Source organism: Saccopteryx leptura, chromosome 1 (genome assembly GCF_036850995.1).
Source record: "Saccopteryx leptura isolate mSacLep1 chromosome 1, mSacLep1_pri_phased_curated, whole genome shotgun sequence".
NCBI lineage: Eukaryota > Metazoa > Chordata > Mammalia > Chiroptera > Emballonuridae > Saccopteryx > Saccopteryx leptura.
Genome location: NC_089503.1, coordinates 346,204,001 through 346,221,379, shown reverse-complemented (window position 1 = coordinate 346,221,379; position 17,379 = coordinate 346,204,001). Strand labels below are relative to the sequence as shown.

Here is a 17,379-nt window from a genome sequence, read left to right as displayed (position 1 = left end):
TGAAGCATATGAGCAGATATAATATTTGGCTGCTACAGAACGAATAGAGATAACCAACTTTAGTAAAACCAAATTGTAATTTAACGATTTGTATTATCTCCCCTATACTGTATCAGTGAAATATATTGAGAAAGCTTTTCACTTAAATTAGAGCACAATTCCTTTTAATCTAACAAAAATTATGGGGTTACCAACAATCAAATAATCCCTTACTTATTTAAATATTATTAGTAATTTACCACTCAATGTTTTTTTTCTCCAAATTAAGTAATCCTATTAGTTTAGTTTTTTTTCATGTTTTAGTTTGCACAAGAAAGACAAACTTTATAGACTTATTTATGTTTTATTTTTAATATCACTTCATGATTTAATAGTACAATTACAAAGGTTAATGGAGAAAAACAATTGCAGAATATATTCCCCCAAGATTTGGAGCAACACAGTGGACAAAGTGGGAGAAACTGTCCCAGATGGCAGGAAACTCAAGGGAGAAGTCTGTAGGCATGGTCTATCAGATGAGATGTCTGATGCATCAAGAGTGAGCTGGACTGAACAGAGAACAGTGGAAGAAGAGAAGACAGACTCGGACTGGTGGGAAGGATGCAGAGTCTTTGAAAGTTGCTAGTAATATATTAATTAAAGCATGCTATTACCAATGTGATTTTAAGATAGAATCTGATGACAGGAGTTATGGAGTCACTTGCCTTAACATGTACCCAGATCCATAAACTCTAAGAACCCCAAAGAAGAAGAATTATTCATCTTCTTCTGACAGGGGAGGGGAGGTTTATCTGACAGGTTAGTGAGGAATCTCTACATAATAAAAAAACACTCAGAATCAAGGCACCAAAGTAGACACTATTGATGGGGAAAGAATAGCTGTTTAAAAGAACAAGATCTGACCACCAGAGTGCCCACAAGTCTGACTTATGACTCAAATAGCAGAATAAGACATATATGAAAGTAAGATCCAACTCAAAATTGAGTAAAAAACCTTAGATTTAAACTGACTTTGTAATAAAAAATTGTTTTCCCATTTTCTGAATTCTTATAGGAAGGTCTGTTTAATTTACTGCCTTATTTTATAAATTGCCTATATTTTTCCTCTTTTATTTTATAAAGTTAGCAAAGATTATCTTGATTTATGCCTCTGTTACTTTATTCCCTTTGACGAGTGTAGTCATGTGTTTGTTGAAATAGTGGTTAGCTAACTAGCCCAAACAAAGAATGAGTTCTATTATACAGTTACAAAATTTAAAATAATGTTGAGAGCAAGTAGATCTTTTGACTGGGATGTGTATGTTGAAAATTTAACAAAGGCTTTTAATTTGGTTTTGAGCTTACACTCGCAAATCCCATTGCATTCATAATTCATGCTTACATTTGAGTGCATAAAAATATAGATGTGGAGAAATGGTTATAGTGGATATTTTTAATGCTCATCAGAACTTACCAACTGATAATAATTTATGGAAAATAATATAGCCTTTAAATGAGATCTACTGGTAAGAACATATATGTTATTTTCTCTCAACAGTTAGCAGAAGTAATGTCACTGAACATTGTTCAAGAACATCTTATGAATGTTGAGTAAGCTATATCATGTGAGAAGGAAGAAATATATTGCCTTTTTGTCTTGGCATCCTCACCCCTCTGGTTTGCACATGTTACACTTTATTATTTATTTGTCATTTGGTGTTTTCTGAGGTTTTTTTTGGTAAATATATTGTGGGTCAAATAAGTTTGCAAATATGATGTATATGTTTGCTCACTTAAAGTTTGCATTGGGTTTGGGGGACAGGCTATAAGCAGGCCGGGTCATTATAGCCCAAGGCTTAGTTTTAAGACTAAACTTTTCCCCACACCCTTGACTGTTGCATGATAGGGGGTGGTGCATGAGGAATCCCATTATGCCTCAGATAAGTGACTGTGTATCAGAGACTTCCTTGTTTGTCTATTGGATTAAAGGTTTTGATTTCTATAATATAAAATGGAGCAGAGGAGCCCATGCTGGAGAGGAGAGCAGAAAAAGGCCACGTGGAGGAGAGGAGAAGCAGCCGAGATGGTGAAGTGCTGAAGGAGAAGCCAGTTTGTGCAGAGAGAAGGAGATGGGGACAGAGGTGAATAAGGCTGGTGAGGTAGAAACTTTGATTCTAGGAAACTTGAATAAGTCAGTGGCTTTCAGAGCCCAAATGGAAAGGGAAGTGTTTTCCCACTGTGTGTATTTCTCACCCATCGGGTGCGAGCTAGGATTAAAGGTAATGGCCCACCAGTTCTTGGCTCCGTTGTTTCATAATCGTCTGTCCGAATCAAATGCGAACCTGCGGTGGCCATGCGGCTGTGATGGTGGCCGTGGCTACTGGCTTTACATGTATGTATAAGATTTTCATCTTTCCTTGATAATCCAAATTTTCAGATTTTTCAATCTACAAATTTCCTTGTCTTCCATCACTGAAACTTTAGTTTCCAATGGTAAACCAAATATGGGAATTAAGATATATAATTAATTTGGACAGATTTTTTTTTTTTTTTGGACAGGCCTTAAGAGCTCTAAAAATATAAGGAATCTATTCTTTGTTATTTTATAGTTGAGACAGCCACACATTAAGATCTTCAACATCTCTTATTTCCTGCTCTCCTGGTTATTAGACAAAAGTCAGAGAGACAGTTTACACAACTGATGTGGAAAGAAGGAAAAACAGTTTCTTCCTCCCTCTCCTTTTCCATAAGGATTGAAAAGAAATGCCAAACAGCAAGAATTTTCTGTTTGTGAAACATATATGTACATTTTTGTATTATTAAATTTTTCTTATTTCTTTTTGCCAAAGTCAAGGTAAATATGGCCTCTTTAAGTATTACATTTTGCTGAATTAGAGGAATTACTGATTTTTTTAAAAAAATTATTTTTGGAATAATTAATGCATCTTTCAGACTCTAGTTTATAAAGTTTCCAATGTAATACTGGCTGAAGAGGACTTAATATTGACTCTATAGCCAATAGTTTTGCTTAAATTTACCTCTTTGAGATGTTTAGAATGGGAAGCTCAGTTCATTTTGAGAGCCAGATCCCATCACATATAAAAATACATTTTAAAAATGAATCCTTAATGAACACACAATGGTAAATTTCAGTGGCACAATAAAATACTTTTTTCTAATGCTTATTAACATAGCATTCTTCTATTAGGATAATAATTACAAAGGTCATTTCCCCTTTAAATCAATTAGTTTCTTTTGTGGTCTCTTCTTTTTCCCTGTTGTTATGAAGAGATTATGTTAACATAAATTTAGTTTTTTAATGTTGCCATATTTCCACATGTATAAGATGCACCCTTTTTTGAAAAATTTAGGGTCTAAAAACTGGGTGCATCTTATACAGTGGTTGTATATTTTTTTACTTGCATTTCCCACTTTTTCATTCTTGTTTTTGTGCTTATTGTTGAAGACAGTGATTCGTCATCAGACACAGGTGAGGACAAGCTACTGGATGGGAGTTTTGACAGTGATGAGGAGTTTTATGAATTCTATGATGAATAAAACTTGAGTTCACTTTATGTAATACATTTTTATTCAAATTTCGGGCCCCAAAATTAAGGTGCATTTTATACATAGGAGCGTCTTATACATGGAGAAATACAATAATCAGAAAAAAAAATAAGTCTGTTACAAGTTCTGGTGACTTGTACTACTTCTATGAATCTATGTTTCTTTTTCCTGGGCAAAATCATATGAGTTAACATAAGGCCCTAAACTCGGTCTTTATATCTGACCCTTGTCTCCATATGCCATTTCTACTTCTCTTTTATCAGCATTGTAGCATTTTAACTTTCTCTCTGTGCATCAGCTGAAGAACCACCATTTAAACACTGGCTTTCAGTTTGACACTCATATGTGCAATATCATGTTCAACACATGGAGATACCTAACTCACCACAGGCTGATGCTAGATGAGAGCTAATCCAAAGCAGCTGAGACCTCTCTATACCTGGAAAGCAAAGGTTGCCAGTGATAGCCTGGCTGGTCTCCAGAAAGTATCAATTATTAAAACCTAACTTTATTTAGGAGCAATAACTTAGTTTATTGAATGGACTGCAAGAGATATGAATCAATGGCTATGTATAACTTTTAACTTTCACTATGAAAAGAATTTATATTCCTCAAATGGAATATATATATGTATATTTGTAAAATATACAAATTTTGTACTAAAATCTATATATATTACATATATATTCATATTTGTGAAATGGAAAAGATCTTTTATATATGTATATATAACAGATTTTAGTGCAAAATGTATATATTTTACAAATGTAAGCAGGAATAAATTTTACCAAGTTATTTTTAGTAACTAGAAAATAACAAAAAATCTTGTAAAGTAATCAATTGAGTGTGAAAGAGATTAATGTGGAAACATCATTTTAAAAAATTAAACAACTAACTTCTAACAGGTACAATTCTATAATATAAACTATGAGGAGGTTTAAATCAAGAAGTTCTCTAGCCAAAATTAGATCAAAAACTTACAAACCTAGAAATCAAGTTTACATTGACTCCAAAAATTTTATAGTATCCAAGGTTTTACTTTAGTTTATTTTAAAGTTACAAACATATTATCAATTTTAAAATGTTTAACTCTTTTTAACTAAGATATTTATGTTTCAACCCATTAGTATTTGGAATCTAGAAATCAGGTCACTTTAACTCAGAAGCAATTTTTAAAGCCTCCTTATTATGGAAAATAACAAATGTGGGGAAACAGCTATGTTAGGCTTGCTCACTGGTTTACCTGCTGCAAGCACTTTGCACGATTAGTAGCATATGGCAGAAAGCCACATGTGTGTCTCTATTAAAAGTGATGGGTGCTTTCCCTTGATGGTGATTCTCCCAGATCACTCTCCCACCACTGCAAGGTGCGGTTCCATGATTCGCTTGGCAGCCACAATGTGGGGCAGTTTTTTTTGATCCCTTATCTTCCACTGGAAGAGAAGTTTTCCTTTGTTTATTTGCTCCCCCGTCTCCACAAACCTGCAATAAACAGGTAATGGCCCAACACTTTCCGGTCTGCAGTTCCTTTCTCGTCTGCCCAGATTTAATGTGAAAGTGCCTGGCTTCTACTACCACCAACATACATCTGGTGTAGTTGGCAGGATTCGGATCAGATCAGTATGGAACCCCTGACACCCTTGAAGAGTCGGATAGAGGAGTGGCCATTGTTCTCTAGCATATGGTTGTCTGTGGCTGTCCAGTTGGAGGCCATGGGCCGGGTGTTTTTTACAGCCTTGCAAGAAGAAAAGGAAAGCTTTATGCAAAAGGCTACATGAGGTCAAAAGCTCTAGGATGAGCTGTAGACAGCTCCAACAATGCCAAGAACTGGAATGAGTTCTAGAGACGGAGGCCGGCCACTTTTGAGAACTCCAATCGCACTTGGAATTGGAACAGTCTGTTGAGCGGGAGATATGGGTCTGAGAGTTGCAGTTTGCTCTAGAAGCCAAACATTGGCAGCAACAGTTGTTACAGAAACAACTGTGGGTTCAAGAGCTTGAGTTTCAGCTTCAGGCCAAGAGCCAGCAGTTGAAAGAGCCGAAGCAGTTACTGAAGAAGCAGCAGCATTTGTGATAGTGGAGTGGCTCTGAGTCAATAGTAGGCATTTCCAACTCCTCCTCTTCTGAGCAGGAGGAGGTTTGGGCCTGAAACTGTCATCCACAGACTCAGAGCCCAGCCAGTGGTCACCCATAAGGTAAAAACCCAGCAGCCAGGAGTGCCTCAGGGGCAGGCACAGAGCCCTTCACAAGTAGTGGAACACTCTGTGGTCCAATCCTACACCCAGACAGAGTTGATGGAGTTGGGGGAGAAATTCAGGCAGAAACCCACCAAGTCCCTGGCAGCTTGGATGCTGTGGTTGTGAGACATAGGGGTGGATGGCATCATGCTCTCTGGAACAGAGATGGAGAATTTGGCTGCCATTACCACACTCCTCTTTGAGGCAGCGTCTTCAGAACTATCTTCACAACCCAGGAAACCTTTACTATTAGAATGGGTGGTGGCTGTCATTTGTACAGTCTGGCAGAATGCTGGAGACTTGCTGGAGGCAGTGAGTTGGAGGCCGTCATATACTGAGCTGCAATAGGTCCTCCAGGAACTAGAGATGAAGAATGCTCTTTCAACTTAAGTTCCCGTGGGCTAGATGAGGAAGGGTTCATGGCAGGGATGAGGGATCTTATTCTCTGTAGTACCCCATCAGCCCTTTTTGGGTCACTAGTGGCTATCTTGAGCCCCTGTGTGGGGCAGCCCATCAAGGCAGTTACACAGACAGTGGCAGATTTGGGGGAGCTGGAGACAGCACAAAATCATAAGGCTGGGCAGGCTGCTGCCCGTGCTGCCCCCACTGACTAACAGGAGAAACGGGCCTGTAAAGGTTGCCTGAACACAGATGTAGGTAGATTTGATTGTGGCTGGGGCAGAGAGGCAGAAATCAGATGACAAATCTAATATAGTTCTTTTGGCACTTTGGACAGCAGGGCGGCATCCCTCCTTAAAGGCCAATGTCTTCAGTGGACATGGCCCTGGTCTGTATAGGACCCCACCTATGATGGGTGGCTTTGTTCGCCCCATGGGGTAAGGGCCTAGTTGTGGGCCTCCAATTAACTCCTTGGGCAACCAGCACCTGACCACCTAAGATAGAAGTGTATTATCCCTTGAGTGCTCAGGGAGACAGAATTATAAAGGGCACCTTTGTAATTTCCTTATGGCCGATAATGAGTTCTCCCATTTTATTACACATGGAACCTGCAGATCCTGGTGTACAGGCCAATAAGGTTTTGTACACCCCCCTGGTATGGTGTCTGATACCTGCTACTATGCTGTCTGTGGACTAAACTCTGGCTTGTATGCTACCAGAAGGGAAAGAGCTACCTCTCTTGGTGCTGCTGACAACTCTCTCTTTTCACCCATATCCTACTAGATAGACATTGTAAACCAGGCCTCGCATGCCCCGGTGAGGAGACCCAGGAAGTGGGACAGCAAATGGAGGACCACCTCCAAGGATGGTAGGCATCTTTAGCAGCAGGCTGGTACACCATCTTTATTGTCATATAACTTGAGTTTTTGTAATTCTGTTGCTATAGTCTGTACTGTTTCTATTTATGTAATGTACCACACTCCTTTCATCATGGAAGACACCTGTTGCGTAGATTGTGAGGTGAGCAACCCTAAAGGGGTGGAATGTGGGGTTTCCCAGCTGCAAGCACTTTGCACGATTACTGTGTGAGCACATAGCATAAAGCCATGTGTGTGTCTCTATGAAAAGCTGTGGGTGCTTTCCCTTGGTGGCGATTCTCCCAGATTGCTCTCCTGCCACTGCAAGGTGCGGTTCCTTTATTCTCTCTGCCACCACCGTGAGGGGTGGTGTTCCTGATCCCTTGCCCACCAATGTGAAAAGCAGTTTTCCTCTGTTTATCTGTTTACCCATCTCTCCAAGCCTCCAATAAATGGGTAATGGCCCAATGCTTTCTATCTGCACAGTTCCTCTATTGTCTGCCCAAATTTAATGTGAACCTGCCTAGCCTCGACCACCAGCATCACATCAAACATTAAAAAAATAAAGAAAATAGAAATATGATCCCCCAGTACTAGAGTCTCAGTATTCATTATTATCCACATTTGGTCAATCATATTTTATCTATGCTTCCAGCCATCCCATTTTTTTGCTGTAATGTTTTAAATAAAATCTCATTACCCCTGTAAATAATTTGGTACGTAGTCCACAAGCGAATTCTAATGAGCTTAGTTCTATCATTGATTGATTCATTCATCTATTTACTTCCTCATTTATTAAATATTCTCAAGCATCTACCATATTCTAGACACTGTTTTAAGCCCTAGAAATTGATTGGCTGGACAAGAACATTGAGATCCTTTCTAGAAAGTTCTCTTATGCTTGGAAGTGTAAAACTGCTAACAAATCAGATTATATCACTCAACTACTTAAACTTCCATCATTGATGCTTCATGAACTCTTGAACATGTTCGTATGACATATGAGATCTGTTAAAATCTACCCCCCACAATCTCTTCATACTCAACTTTACCCACTTGAGCAGAAGAAGCTAAACTTCTCCTATATGAAAATAGTCATCCAAATATGCCTTTCTTTTATTTTCTGCACATCCTGGTCTCTTTATCTGGATACTTCATCTCAAAATCAGACCAATTCTTGTACAGTTTTCAAGATATGACCTAATCATCGCTTCTTTGAGAAAGCCTGTGTGCCTCCCCTAACAAACAGCTAGGTGTTCACCCTCTGTATTTTCAGAACCCTTTCATATGCCTCAACTGGAGCACAGCTTTCAGGTATGTTATAATTCTGTATTGTTCTGATTCACTAGTACTTTTCCTTTAGGAAAATCCTTAGGATGGTCTCTTCATTTTAGGTTTCTATATTTCTAGTATATGCAACAATTTAGAACATACAAGAGGCCCTTAATAAATTCAGGGTTTCTTTTTCCCTTGGAATATGTTTATTAAAGAAACTACGGTCATTTCTGAGTTATGTTAGGGTGGTTCCTAACAATGACCCCAGTTTGCCATAATTTTGCAGGGCTAGCTGAGGCACATGGAACCATTGATACTTATCTTATTAAAAGGAAGGAAACAAAGTATATGTTGCATTTGAAGAAACACTAGAATATCATGTAACATTTGGTTATCAGCTTTGTCCTTTCAGACACTTCATTATAGCATTATTTAAATATAAAATGAAGGAATGCTATGGTAACTAAAAGGTCACAGAATACCAAAATAATGACAAAAAAAAAAGAAGCCTAACCTAAAGTGAATGACATCAAATCTGCTTTTTCCTTCTTTGCCACTTTAACATCTTTTTAAGTACGTACACATTTTCTTACATGTCTTTTACCTCTGTCTTATATCTAGTGCTCTAAAGAATCAGAAAGAAAATAAACATATATGTAAATAGGAGATCAAATAAATGGAATGGTGTATTAGCCCCTGTGGGAAATAAAAAAGAATGTCTGGGTCATTACATCTGTACTTATGAAGATTCCTCACATAGGAATACAGAATTTTATAGCTGAAAAGGACCCTACAAATAATCTAGTCCAGGGGTCAGGGACCTTTTTTGGCTGAGAGAGCCATGAATGCCACATATTTTAAAATGTTATTCCGTGAGAGCCATACAACAACCCGTGTTTACGCATTATCCAATAAAAATTTGGTGTTGTCCTAGAGGACAGCTGTGATTGGCTCCAGCCACCCACAACCATGAACATGAGTGGTAGGAAATGAATGGATTGTAATACATGAGAATGTTTTATATTTTTAACATTATTATTTTTTTTATTAAAGATTTGTCTGCGAGCCAGATGCAGCCATCAAAAGAACCACATCTGGCTCGCGAGCCATAGGTTCCTGACCCCTGATCTAGTCCAAATCCCCTTACAAAGAGGTTAAATGATTTGTCCAAATTCACACCCTGCTTTTAAAATTTCAATCAACTTTGCAATCTTTTCTGAGGTTGTTGGTGAAAGTTTAGGGCAACTGAATAGCTAAAAGATAATAATTTAATATAATGGAGTCAACATGATTTCTGTACAAGAAATTATGGGGTTTTTTTGTTTCACTAGACTTGTTTGAGGAGACAGATAAACACAACTAAGGAGATTTGGGGAAAAAAATTATATTTAAACTTTCAAAAGTTTTTTGACAAGTTCTTAATATTAGACAATTTATTTAAATATTTCCCATAAGAAATTGGCTTGGAAAGAAACAAGGAGAAACTTGAGTAGTTATTAAAGTACATAGATAAAAAAAATCTAAATCCTAATTCTGTTTTTTTACTAAGCGTCCTTGAGAAAACTATTTCACATCACTTATCATCATTTCCCCACAAATAATATAGGCATAGTGGTTTTACTTAACTCACCAAACTACTGCGAGGTGTGAATGAAATAATACTGTTAGTGGCCCTGGCCTGTTGACTCAGTGGATAGAGTGTCCTCCTGATGTATAGACATCCGGATTTGACATTCCCAGGCAGGGTACACAGGAGAAGCAACCATCTACTTCTCCTCTCTCTCTTTTCTCTCCCTCTTCCTTTTCTGCAGACAGTGGGTAGTAAGCCAGTGATAGTAAGCTTGTATGGGAAGAAAAATGCCAAGTCAGTAATATCAAGTGGCAAGATCCAAAGATGAACTGCTAGACAAGGAATCTATCATTATTTTAGGTTATTCCCTATAAAACATTGTTTTAGGTTTTGTGCCAAAAACTAATGCAAGTGTTACAAGGAAGAGTATTGGAAATATAAAGCATTATCCTGTGATATTGTACATTATTAGCATTAGAAATATTTCTCTGCTGCTTATGATGTTGAGCACCTTTTCATATGCTTATATGCCATCTACATATTTTCTTTGGTCGTATGTCTGTTAAGTTCTTTGGCTTATTTTTTAATTAGGTTGTTTTCTTGTTGATTTTTAAGTTATTTGTATATTTTGGGTAAAAATATTTTATCACATCTGTGTTTTGTAAATATTGTCAACCATGTCTTGTCTTCTACTTCTCTTGACATTGTCTTTCATAGAGTAGAATTTTTAATCATAATAAAGTCCAGCTTATCAATTATTTCTTTCATGGATTATGCCTTCGTATCTAAAAAGTCATTGCCATACCAAAGTCATCTTGATTTTCTCTATGTTATCTTCTAGAAGCTTTATGGTTTTGCATTTAACATTTAGTCATTCAATTTGAGTTCATTTTTGTGAAGGTGGAAAATATGTGTCTACATTTATTTTATTTATTTATTTGCACATCGATGTCCAGTTGTTCCAGACTATCTTTGTTACATTGTATTGCTTTTTCTTTTTTGTCAAAGATCAGCAGACTATGTTTATGGAGATCTATTTCTGGGCTCACTATTCTGTTTCATTGATCTATTTTATCTATTCATTCATCAATACCACACCATCTTGGTTACTGTAGCTTTATATTAAATATTGAAGGTTAGTAGTATCCATTCCTCAGCTCTGTTCTTGTCCTTCAATATTCTGTTTTCTATTCTAGGTCTTTTATCTCTCTATATATAAATTTTAAAATCTGTCAATAGTCACAAAATAACTGCTGGGATTTCTACTAGGATTACATTGAATCTATAGATCAAGTTGGGAAATACTGACATCTTGACAATATTTAATCTTCCTATCCATGAATATTGAAATCTCTCCATTTCTTTTTTAGTTCTTTGACTTTGTTCATCAGTTTTGTAGCTTTTCTCATATAGATCATGTACCATATTTTTCCATGTACAAGATGCACCCTTTTTCGAAAAATTTGGGGTCTAAAAACTTGGTGCATCTTATACAGTGATAGTAGGTTTTTTTAGTTGCATTTTCCACTTTTTTGTGCTTGTTGTCTTTGTGCTCATTGTTTCGTGCTTGTTACCAGTACATTACAGTAGGTTACATTTTGCCCAGAAATGGCTCAGAAAAGATTTTCATACAGTGCTGAATTCAAGTTAAAAGTAATCTGGTTTGCAAAAATGAATGGAAATTGTGCTGCTGAACTTAAGTTTGGTCCTCCTACAACTGAGAAATCAATCTGAGACTGGCTATGGGAAGAAGAAACCCTACTGAAAATGCCAGAGTAGAAGAAGGCCATGAGAGGCAAGTCAGCAAAATGACTTGATTTAGAGAGGGAATTAAATATATGGATTGAAGAGCAAAGGGCACCTGGATTTCCTGTGTCCACAAAGATGGTTCAGCATGAGGCAAAAAGATTTGCTGATGAAAAAGAAGTTACTGATTTTAAAGGAGGACACAATTGGTGCTTCAGTTTCATGAAATGGGATGGACTAAGCATGCATACACACACCAGACTTGCTCAAAAGATGCCTGAACGCTATGAGCAGAAGGTCCTTGAATTTCATTGTTTTGTCATTCAATGTCAGAAGACACATCAGTTTGAGTTGGGACAGACTACAAATATGGACAAAGTCCTCCTTCTTTGATGTCCCAAGTAACAAAACTGTTGATAAGAAGGGGGTGAAAATGGTAACTGTGAAGAGAAATGGACATGAAAAGAGTGATTATACAGTTGTTCTAGCTTGTTGTGCTGATGGAACCAAGTTGCCTCCTATGCTGATTTTCAAAGGCAAAACAATGCCAAAAGAAGACATTCCTTGAGGAGTGATTGTCCACATTCATGACAAGGGTTGGATGGATCAGGATGTGATGAAGATCTGGTTTGAGAAAGTTTGGAGAAGGAGACCATGTGGGCTCTTACACAAACCTAACCTATTGGTGCTTGACCAGTTCAGGGCACACAGAACAACAACAACAAAAAAACATAAAGAAGGTTTCTGCAGAGCAAAAAACAAAATTTGCTGTCACACCTGGAAGCTTGACATCCCAGGTCCAACCATTTGATGTTAGCATTAACAAACCTTTCAAAGCTGCCATGAGAGATGAATGGAACCAATGGATAAAGTCTTCTGGGAACAATTTGACAGCAGGAAGAGTAAAGAAACCAACTATAGGAGAAGTTTGTACCTGAGTGAAAAGATCCTGGGAGAATATCAAGATTGAGATTATTGTCAAGTCATTTAAGAAGTGTGGCATTTCAAATGCCATAGATGGAACTGAGGATGAGGCAATATATGAAGACAGTGATTCGTCATCAGACACAGATGAGGACAAGCTAATGGATGGAAGTTTTGACAGTGATGAGGAGTTGTATGAATTTTTTTTTTTTTTCATTTTTCTGAAGCTGGAAACAGGGAGAGACAGTCAGACAGACTCCCGCATGCGCCCGACCAGGATCCACCCGGCACTCCCACCATGGGGCGACACTCTGCCCACCAGGGGGCGATGCTCTGCCCATCCTGGGCGTCGCCATGTTGCGACCAGAGCCACTCTAGCGCCTGAGGCAGAGGCCACAGAGCCATCCCCAGAGCCCGGGCCATCTTTGCTCCAATGGAGCCTTGGCTGCGGGAAGGGAAGAGAGAGACAGAGAGGAAAGCGCGGAGGAGGGGTGGAGAAGCAAATGGGCGCTTCTCCTGTGTGCCCTGGCCGGGAATCGAACCAGGGTCCTCCGCACGCTAGGCTGACGCTCTACCGCTGAGCCAACCGGCCAGGGCCTGGAGTTGTATGAATTTTATGATGAGTAAAACTTGAGTTAAATAACTTTAATGCTTTTTTTTTTTTTTTCAAATTTTGGGCCCCAAAGTTAAGGTGCATCTTATACATGGGGAAATATGGTATATATTCTGTTAATTTATACCTACATATTTTATGTTTTGGGGTGCAATGAAAATTATATTGTTTTTAATCTTAAAACTCATTTGTTTGTTCATTGCTAGGAAACAAGAAATAATACTTCCTTGAAGTTATTTGCATCTATGTTCATGAGAGATATTGGTCCCTAGCTTTTTTGTGTGTGATGTTTTTCTCTGGTTTTGGTGTTAGGGTAATGCTGTCCTGATAGAATGAATTAAGAAGTAGTCTTTCTACTTCTAGTCTCTGAAAGAGATTGTAGAACATTGATAAAATATGGTTGGTAGAGTTCACCAGTGAACCCATCTGGGCCTGGTGTTTTCTGTTTTGGAAGGTTGTTAATTACAGTTGCAATTTCTTTACTAGATATAGGCCTGCTCAGCTTGTCTATTTCTTGCATGAGTTTTGGCAAGTTGTGTCTTTCATGGAATTGATCCATTTTATCTAGTTTGGCAAATTTGTAGGCCTAAAGTTATTCATAGTATTGTATTATTCTTTTTTCTCATAAGAAATAATTTATTTTCATTAAAATTTGATATTAGAAAGCTGATGATGAAAGGCCGCTGTGGCTCTGTGCTGGTATTCCTCATCCCTGCCCCCAGAAGCACTGGCATCGTCTCTGCCCCTGTGCCCAAGAAATTGCTAATGATGGCCGGTATCAACGACTGCTATACCTCTGCTAAGGGCTGCACTGCTACTCTGGGCAACTTTGCCAAGGCCACCTTTGATGCCATCTCCAAGACCTACAGCTCACCCCTGACCTCTGGAAAGAGACTGTGTTCACTAAGTCTCCCTATCAGGAATTCAATGACTATTGTGTAAAGACCCACACCCAAGTTTCTGTGCAGAGGACCCAGGCTCCCGCTGTGGCCACCACATAATTTTATATAAGGACAATAAAGTGAATTGCACCTGTTTAAAAAAAAAAAAAAGCTGATGGTGATACTTTTAATTTTGAGGGAAGAAATTTTAAACAAATTTAAGCATTTTAGTAATTTCCCCAAAAGAAGATTTTCCACAACAACAACAACAACAAAATGGTGGAATACTAGGTATAGATAATCCACTAAAAAGAAAAGTCAGTCTAGGCAGCAAGTTTATTTTTTCTCTCAAGAGTGCTTAATAAAGATATAATTTCAATATATCTTTCTTTTGTTCCTTGATTTTTAGACAAATTTATCTCTTGAATAATTATGTGTTTATTATCAACAGCCACTTGTGCCTGCTTGAAATATAAAGACCAGCAATGCACACAGCAGAAGGACTGATGCCAATGAAATTATTTTAATGTCCATAGGCTCTCTAGGGATATCCCCTCTATTATTTCTTGTCCTAGTATTTGTGTCCTACCTCTTTTTTTTCTTTGCTGTCTGGTTAGAAGTTTACCAATTTCATTGATCTTTTCATAAAACAGCTTCTGGTTTTGTTGATTTTCTCTATTAATCTCCTGATTTTTGGTTTCTTTTATTTCTACTGCAATTCTTATTATTTCTTTTTCTGCTTATTTTGAATTTAATTCGCTCTACTTTTTCTAGTTTCCTAAGGTAGAAACCTAGATGGTTGATTTTAGCTTGTTTTTCTGCTAATATATACATTTAATGCTGTAAATTTCCCTCTAAGCACTACTTACACTGTATCTCATAAGTTTTGATAAGTTGTGTTTTCAATTTCATTAAGTTAAAAATATTTTTTAATTTCCTTAAAATTTCTTCTTTGACACATATGTTATTTAGGACTTTGTTGTTTAATCTCCACGTTTCAATACTTTTCAGATATCTTTCTATTACTGATTACTAGTTTAATTCCACTGAGGTCTTAGAGCAGACATTGTTTAATTTCTATTGTTTTAAATTCTTAAGGTGTGTTTTATGGTCCAGAATGTGTTTTATCTTGGTGAATGTTCAATATAAGCTGGAGAAGAATGCTTATTCTGCTGTTGTTAGATAAAGTGGTCTACTGATGTCATTTATATCCAGCTGTTGGTGTTGTCGAGTTTACCCATGTCCCTCTGATTTTCTGCCTGCTGGATATGTCCATTTCTGATAGAGGGGTGTTGAAGTCTCCAACTACAATAGTGGATATATCTATTTCTTCTCAAAGTTCTAGCAGGTTCCTAGATGTTTTTGGAGCACTGACTGCTTTATCATTATGTAATGCCCATCTCTATCGCTGATAACTTTTCTTGCTTTTATGTCTTCTTTGTCTGATATTAATACAGCTACTCTCATTTTCTTTTAATTAGTGTTAGTATAGTATATTGGCTTTTAAATATGATTGAATGGTACCTTGTCATTTTAATTTGCATTTCCCTAAAGACTGATGATTTTGACCATCATTTCATGTACCTATTTGCTATCACTATATCTTTATTTTCGTAAACGTCTGTTGAAATCTTTTGGTCCTTTTTATAATTGTGTTATTTATTAATATCTGAGATGTGATTTTTTAAAACTATCCGGATAGAGTAGCAGTAGCGCCGGCTCGCCGTGCGGAGGTTCTCCCAGCGTTGTTGTTTCTCCAGCGGCGGCAGTTCTCACTACAGCGCCAGGACGAGTCTGGTTCGCGTCCGACCTCGGAGACCTCTCTCATCTCACTCGGCTGCGGGCAATCGGGCTGAAGCGACTGAGTCTGCCATGGAGAAAACTTTAGAAACTGTTCCTTTGGAGAGGAAAAAGAGAGAAAAGGAACAGTTCCGTAAGCTCTTTATTGGTGGCTTGAGCTTTGAAACCACAGAAGAAAGTTTGAGGAACTGCTACGAGCAATGGGAGAAACTTACAGACTGCGTGGTAATGAGAGATCCTGCAAGAAAAAGATCAAGAGGATTTGGTTTCGTAACTTTTTCATCCATGGCTGAGGTTGATGCCGCCATGGCAGCAAGACCTCATTCAATTGATGGAAGAGTGGTTGAGCCAAAACGTGCTGTTGCAAGAGAGGAATCTGGAAAGCCGGGAGCTCATGTAACTGTGAAGAAGCTTTTTGTTGGTGGGATTAAAGAAGATACTGAGGAACATCATCTTAGAAATTACTTCGAGGAATATGGAAAAATTGATACCATTGAGATAATTACTGATAGGCAGTCTGGAAAGAAAAGAGGCTTTGGATTTGTTACTTTTGATGACCATGATCCTGTGGATAAGATTGTGTTGCAGAAATACCATATAATCAATGGCCACAATGCTGAAGTAAGAAAGGCTTTGTCTAGACAAGAAATGCAGGAAGTTCAAAGTTCTAGAAGTGATCGACCTGGAAATGCTGAGGTCGCTGGTTCGAAATCCTGGGCTTGCCTGGTCAGGACACATATGGGAGTTGATGCTTTCTGCTCCTCTCTCCTTCTCTCTCTCTTTCTCTTTCTCTATCCCTCTCTCTCTCCTCTCTAAAAATGAATAAATAAATTAAAAATAATTAAAAAAGTTCTAGAAGTGGAAGAGGAGGCAACTTTGGGTTTGGAAATTCTCGTGGTAGTGGTGGAAATTTTGGACCAGGACCAGGAAGTAACTTTAGAGGAGAATCTGACAGCTATGGAAGTGGTGGTGGATTTGGAGATGGCTATAATGGGTATGGAGGAGGACCTGGAGGTGGCAATTTTGGAGGTAGCCCTGGTTATGGAGGAGGAAGAGGAGGATATGGTGGTGGAGGACCTGGATATGGCAACCAGGGTGGGGGCTACGGAAGTGGTTATGACAACTATGGAGGAGGAAATTATGGGAGTGGAAATTATAATGATTTTGGAAATTATAACCAGCAACCTTATAACTATGGTCCAATGAAAAGTGGAAATTTTGCTGGTAGCAGGAACATGGGGGAACCATATGATAGAGGCAACTATGGTCCTGGAGGAAGTGGAGGAAGTGGGGGTTATGGAGGGAGAAGCCGATACTGAGCTTCTTCCTATTGCCATAGGCTTCTCTGTATAAATAGGAAAGGATGAGAGCCCAGAGGTAACAGAACAGCTTCAGGTTATCGAAGTAACAATGTTAAGGAAACTCTTATCTCGGTCATGCATAAGTATCAGTGATACGGCAGAAGACACCAGAGCAGGTACAGAGCACCATTTTGTGAATGGATTGGATTATTTAATAACATTACCTTACAG

General features: G+C 38.1%; 1 protein-coding gene across 2 annotated transcripts; it reads left to right on the top strand.

Annotated features, from left to right (window-relative positions):
- The first annotated feature begins 15,765 nt into the window (after positions 1-15,765).
- LOC136389518 (heterogeneous nuclear ribonucleoproteins A2/B1-like) lies at positions 15,766-17,166 on the top strand. Of its 2 annotated transcripts, none has more exons than XM_066361354.1 (2): positions 15,766-16,508; positions 16,694-17,166. In XM_066361354.1, the coding sequence occupies exons 1-2, from the start codon at positions 15,920-15,922 to the stop codon at positions 17,164-17,166; spliced, it is 1,062 nt and encodes a 353-aa protein (XP_066217451.1). In that variant the 5' UTR covers positions 15,766-15,919. The 2 variants fall into 2 exon arrangements, with proteins under 2 accessions (XP_066217451.1, XP_066217453.1); XM_066361356.1 differs by having other exon boundaries at positions 15,766-16,538; positions 16,697-17,166.
- The last annotated feature ends 213 nt before the right edge of the window (positions 17,167-17,379 follow it).

What these genes read in the sequence shown, in the direction of transcription:
- LOC136389518 (XM_066361356.1), top strand. Translation starts at nt 15,920, where the DNA reads ATGGAGAAAACTTTAGAAACTGTTCCTTTGGAGAGGAAAAAGAGAGAA. An exon ending in AAGTGATCGACCTGGAAATG is followed by an intron (nt 16,539 to 16,696) that starts CTGAGGTCGCTG and finishes ATAATTAAAAAA; the next exon opens with GTTCTAGAAGTGGAAGAGGA.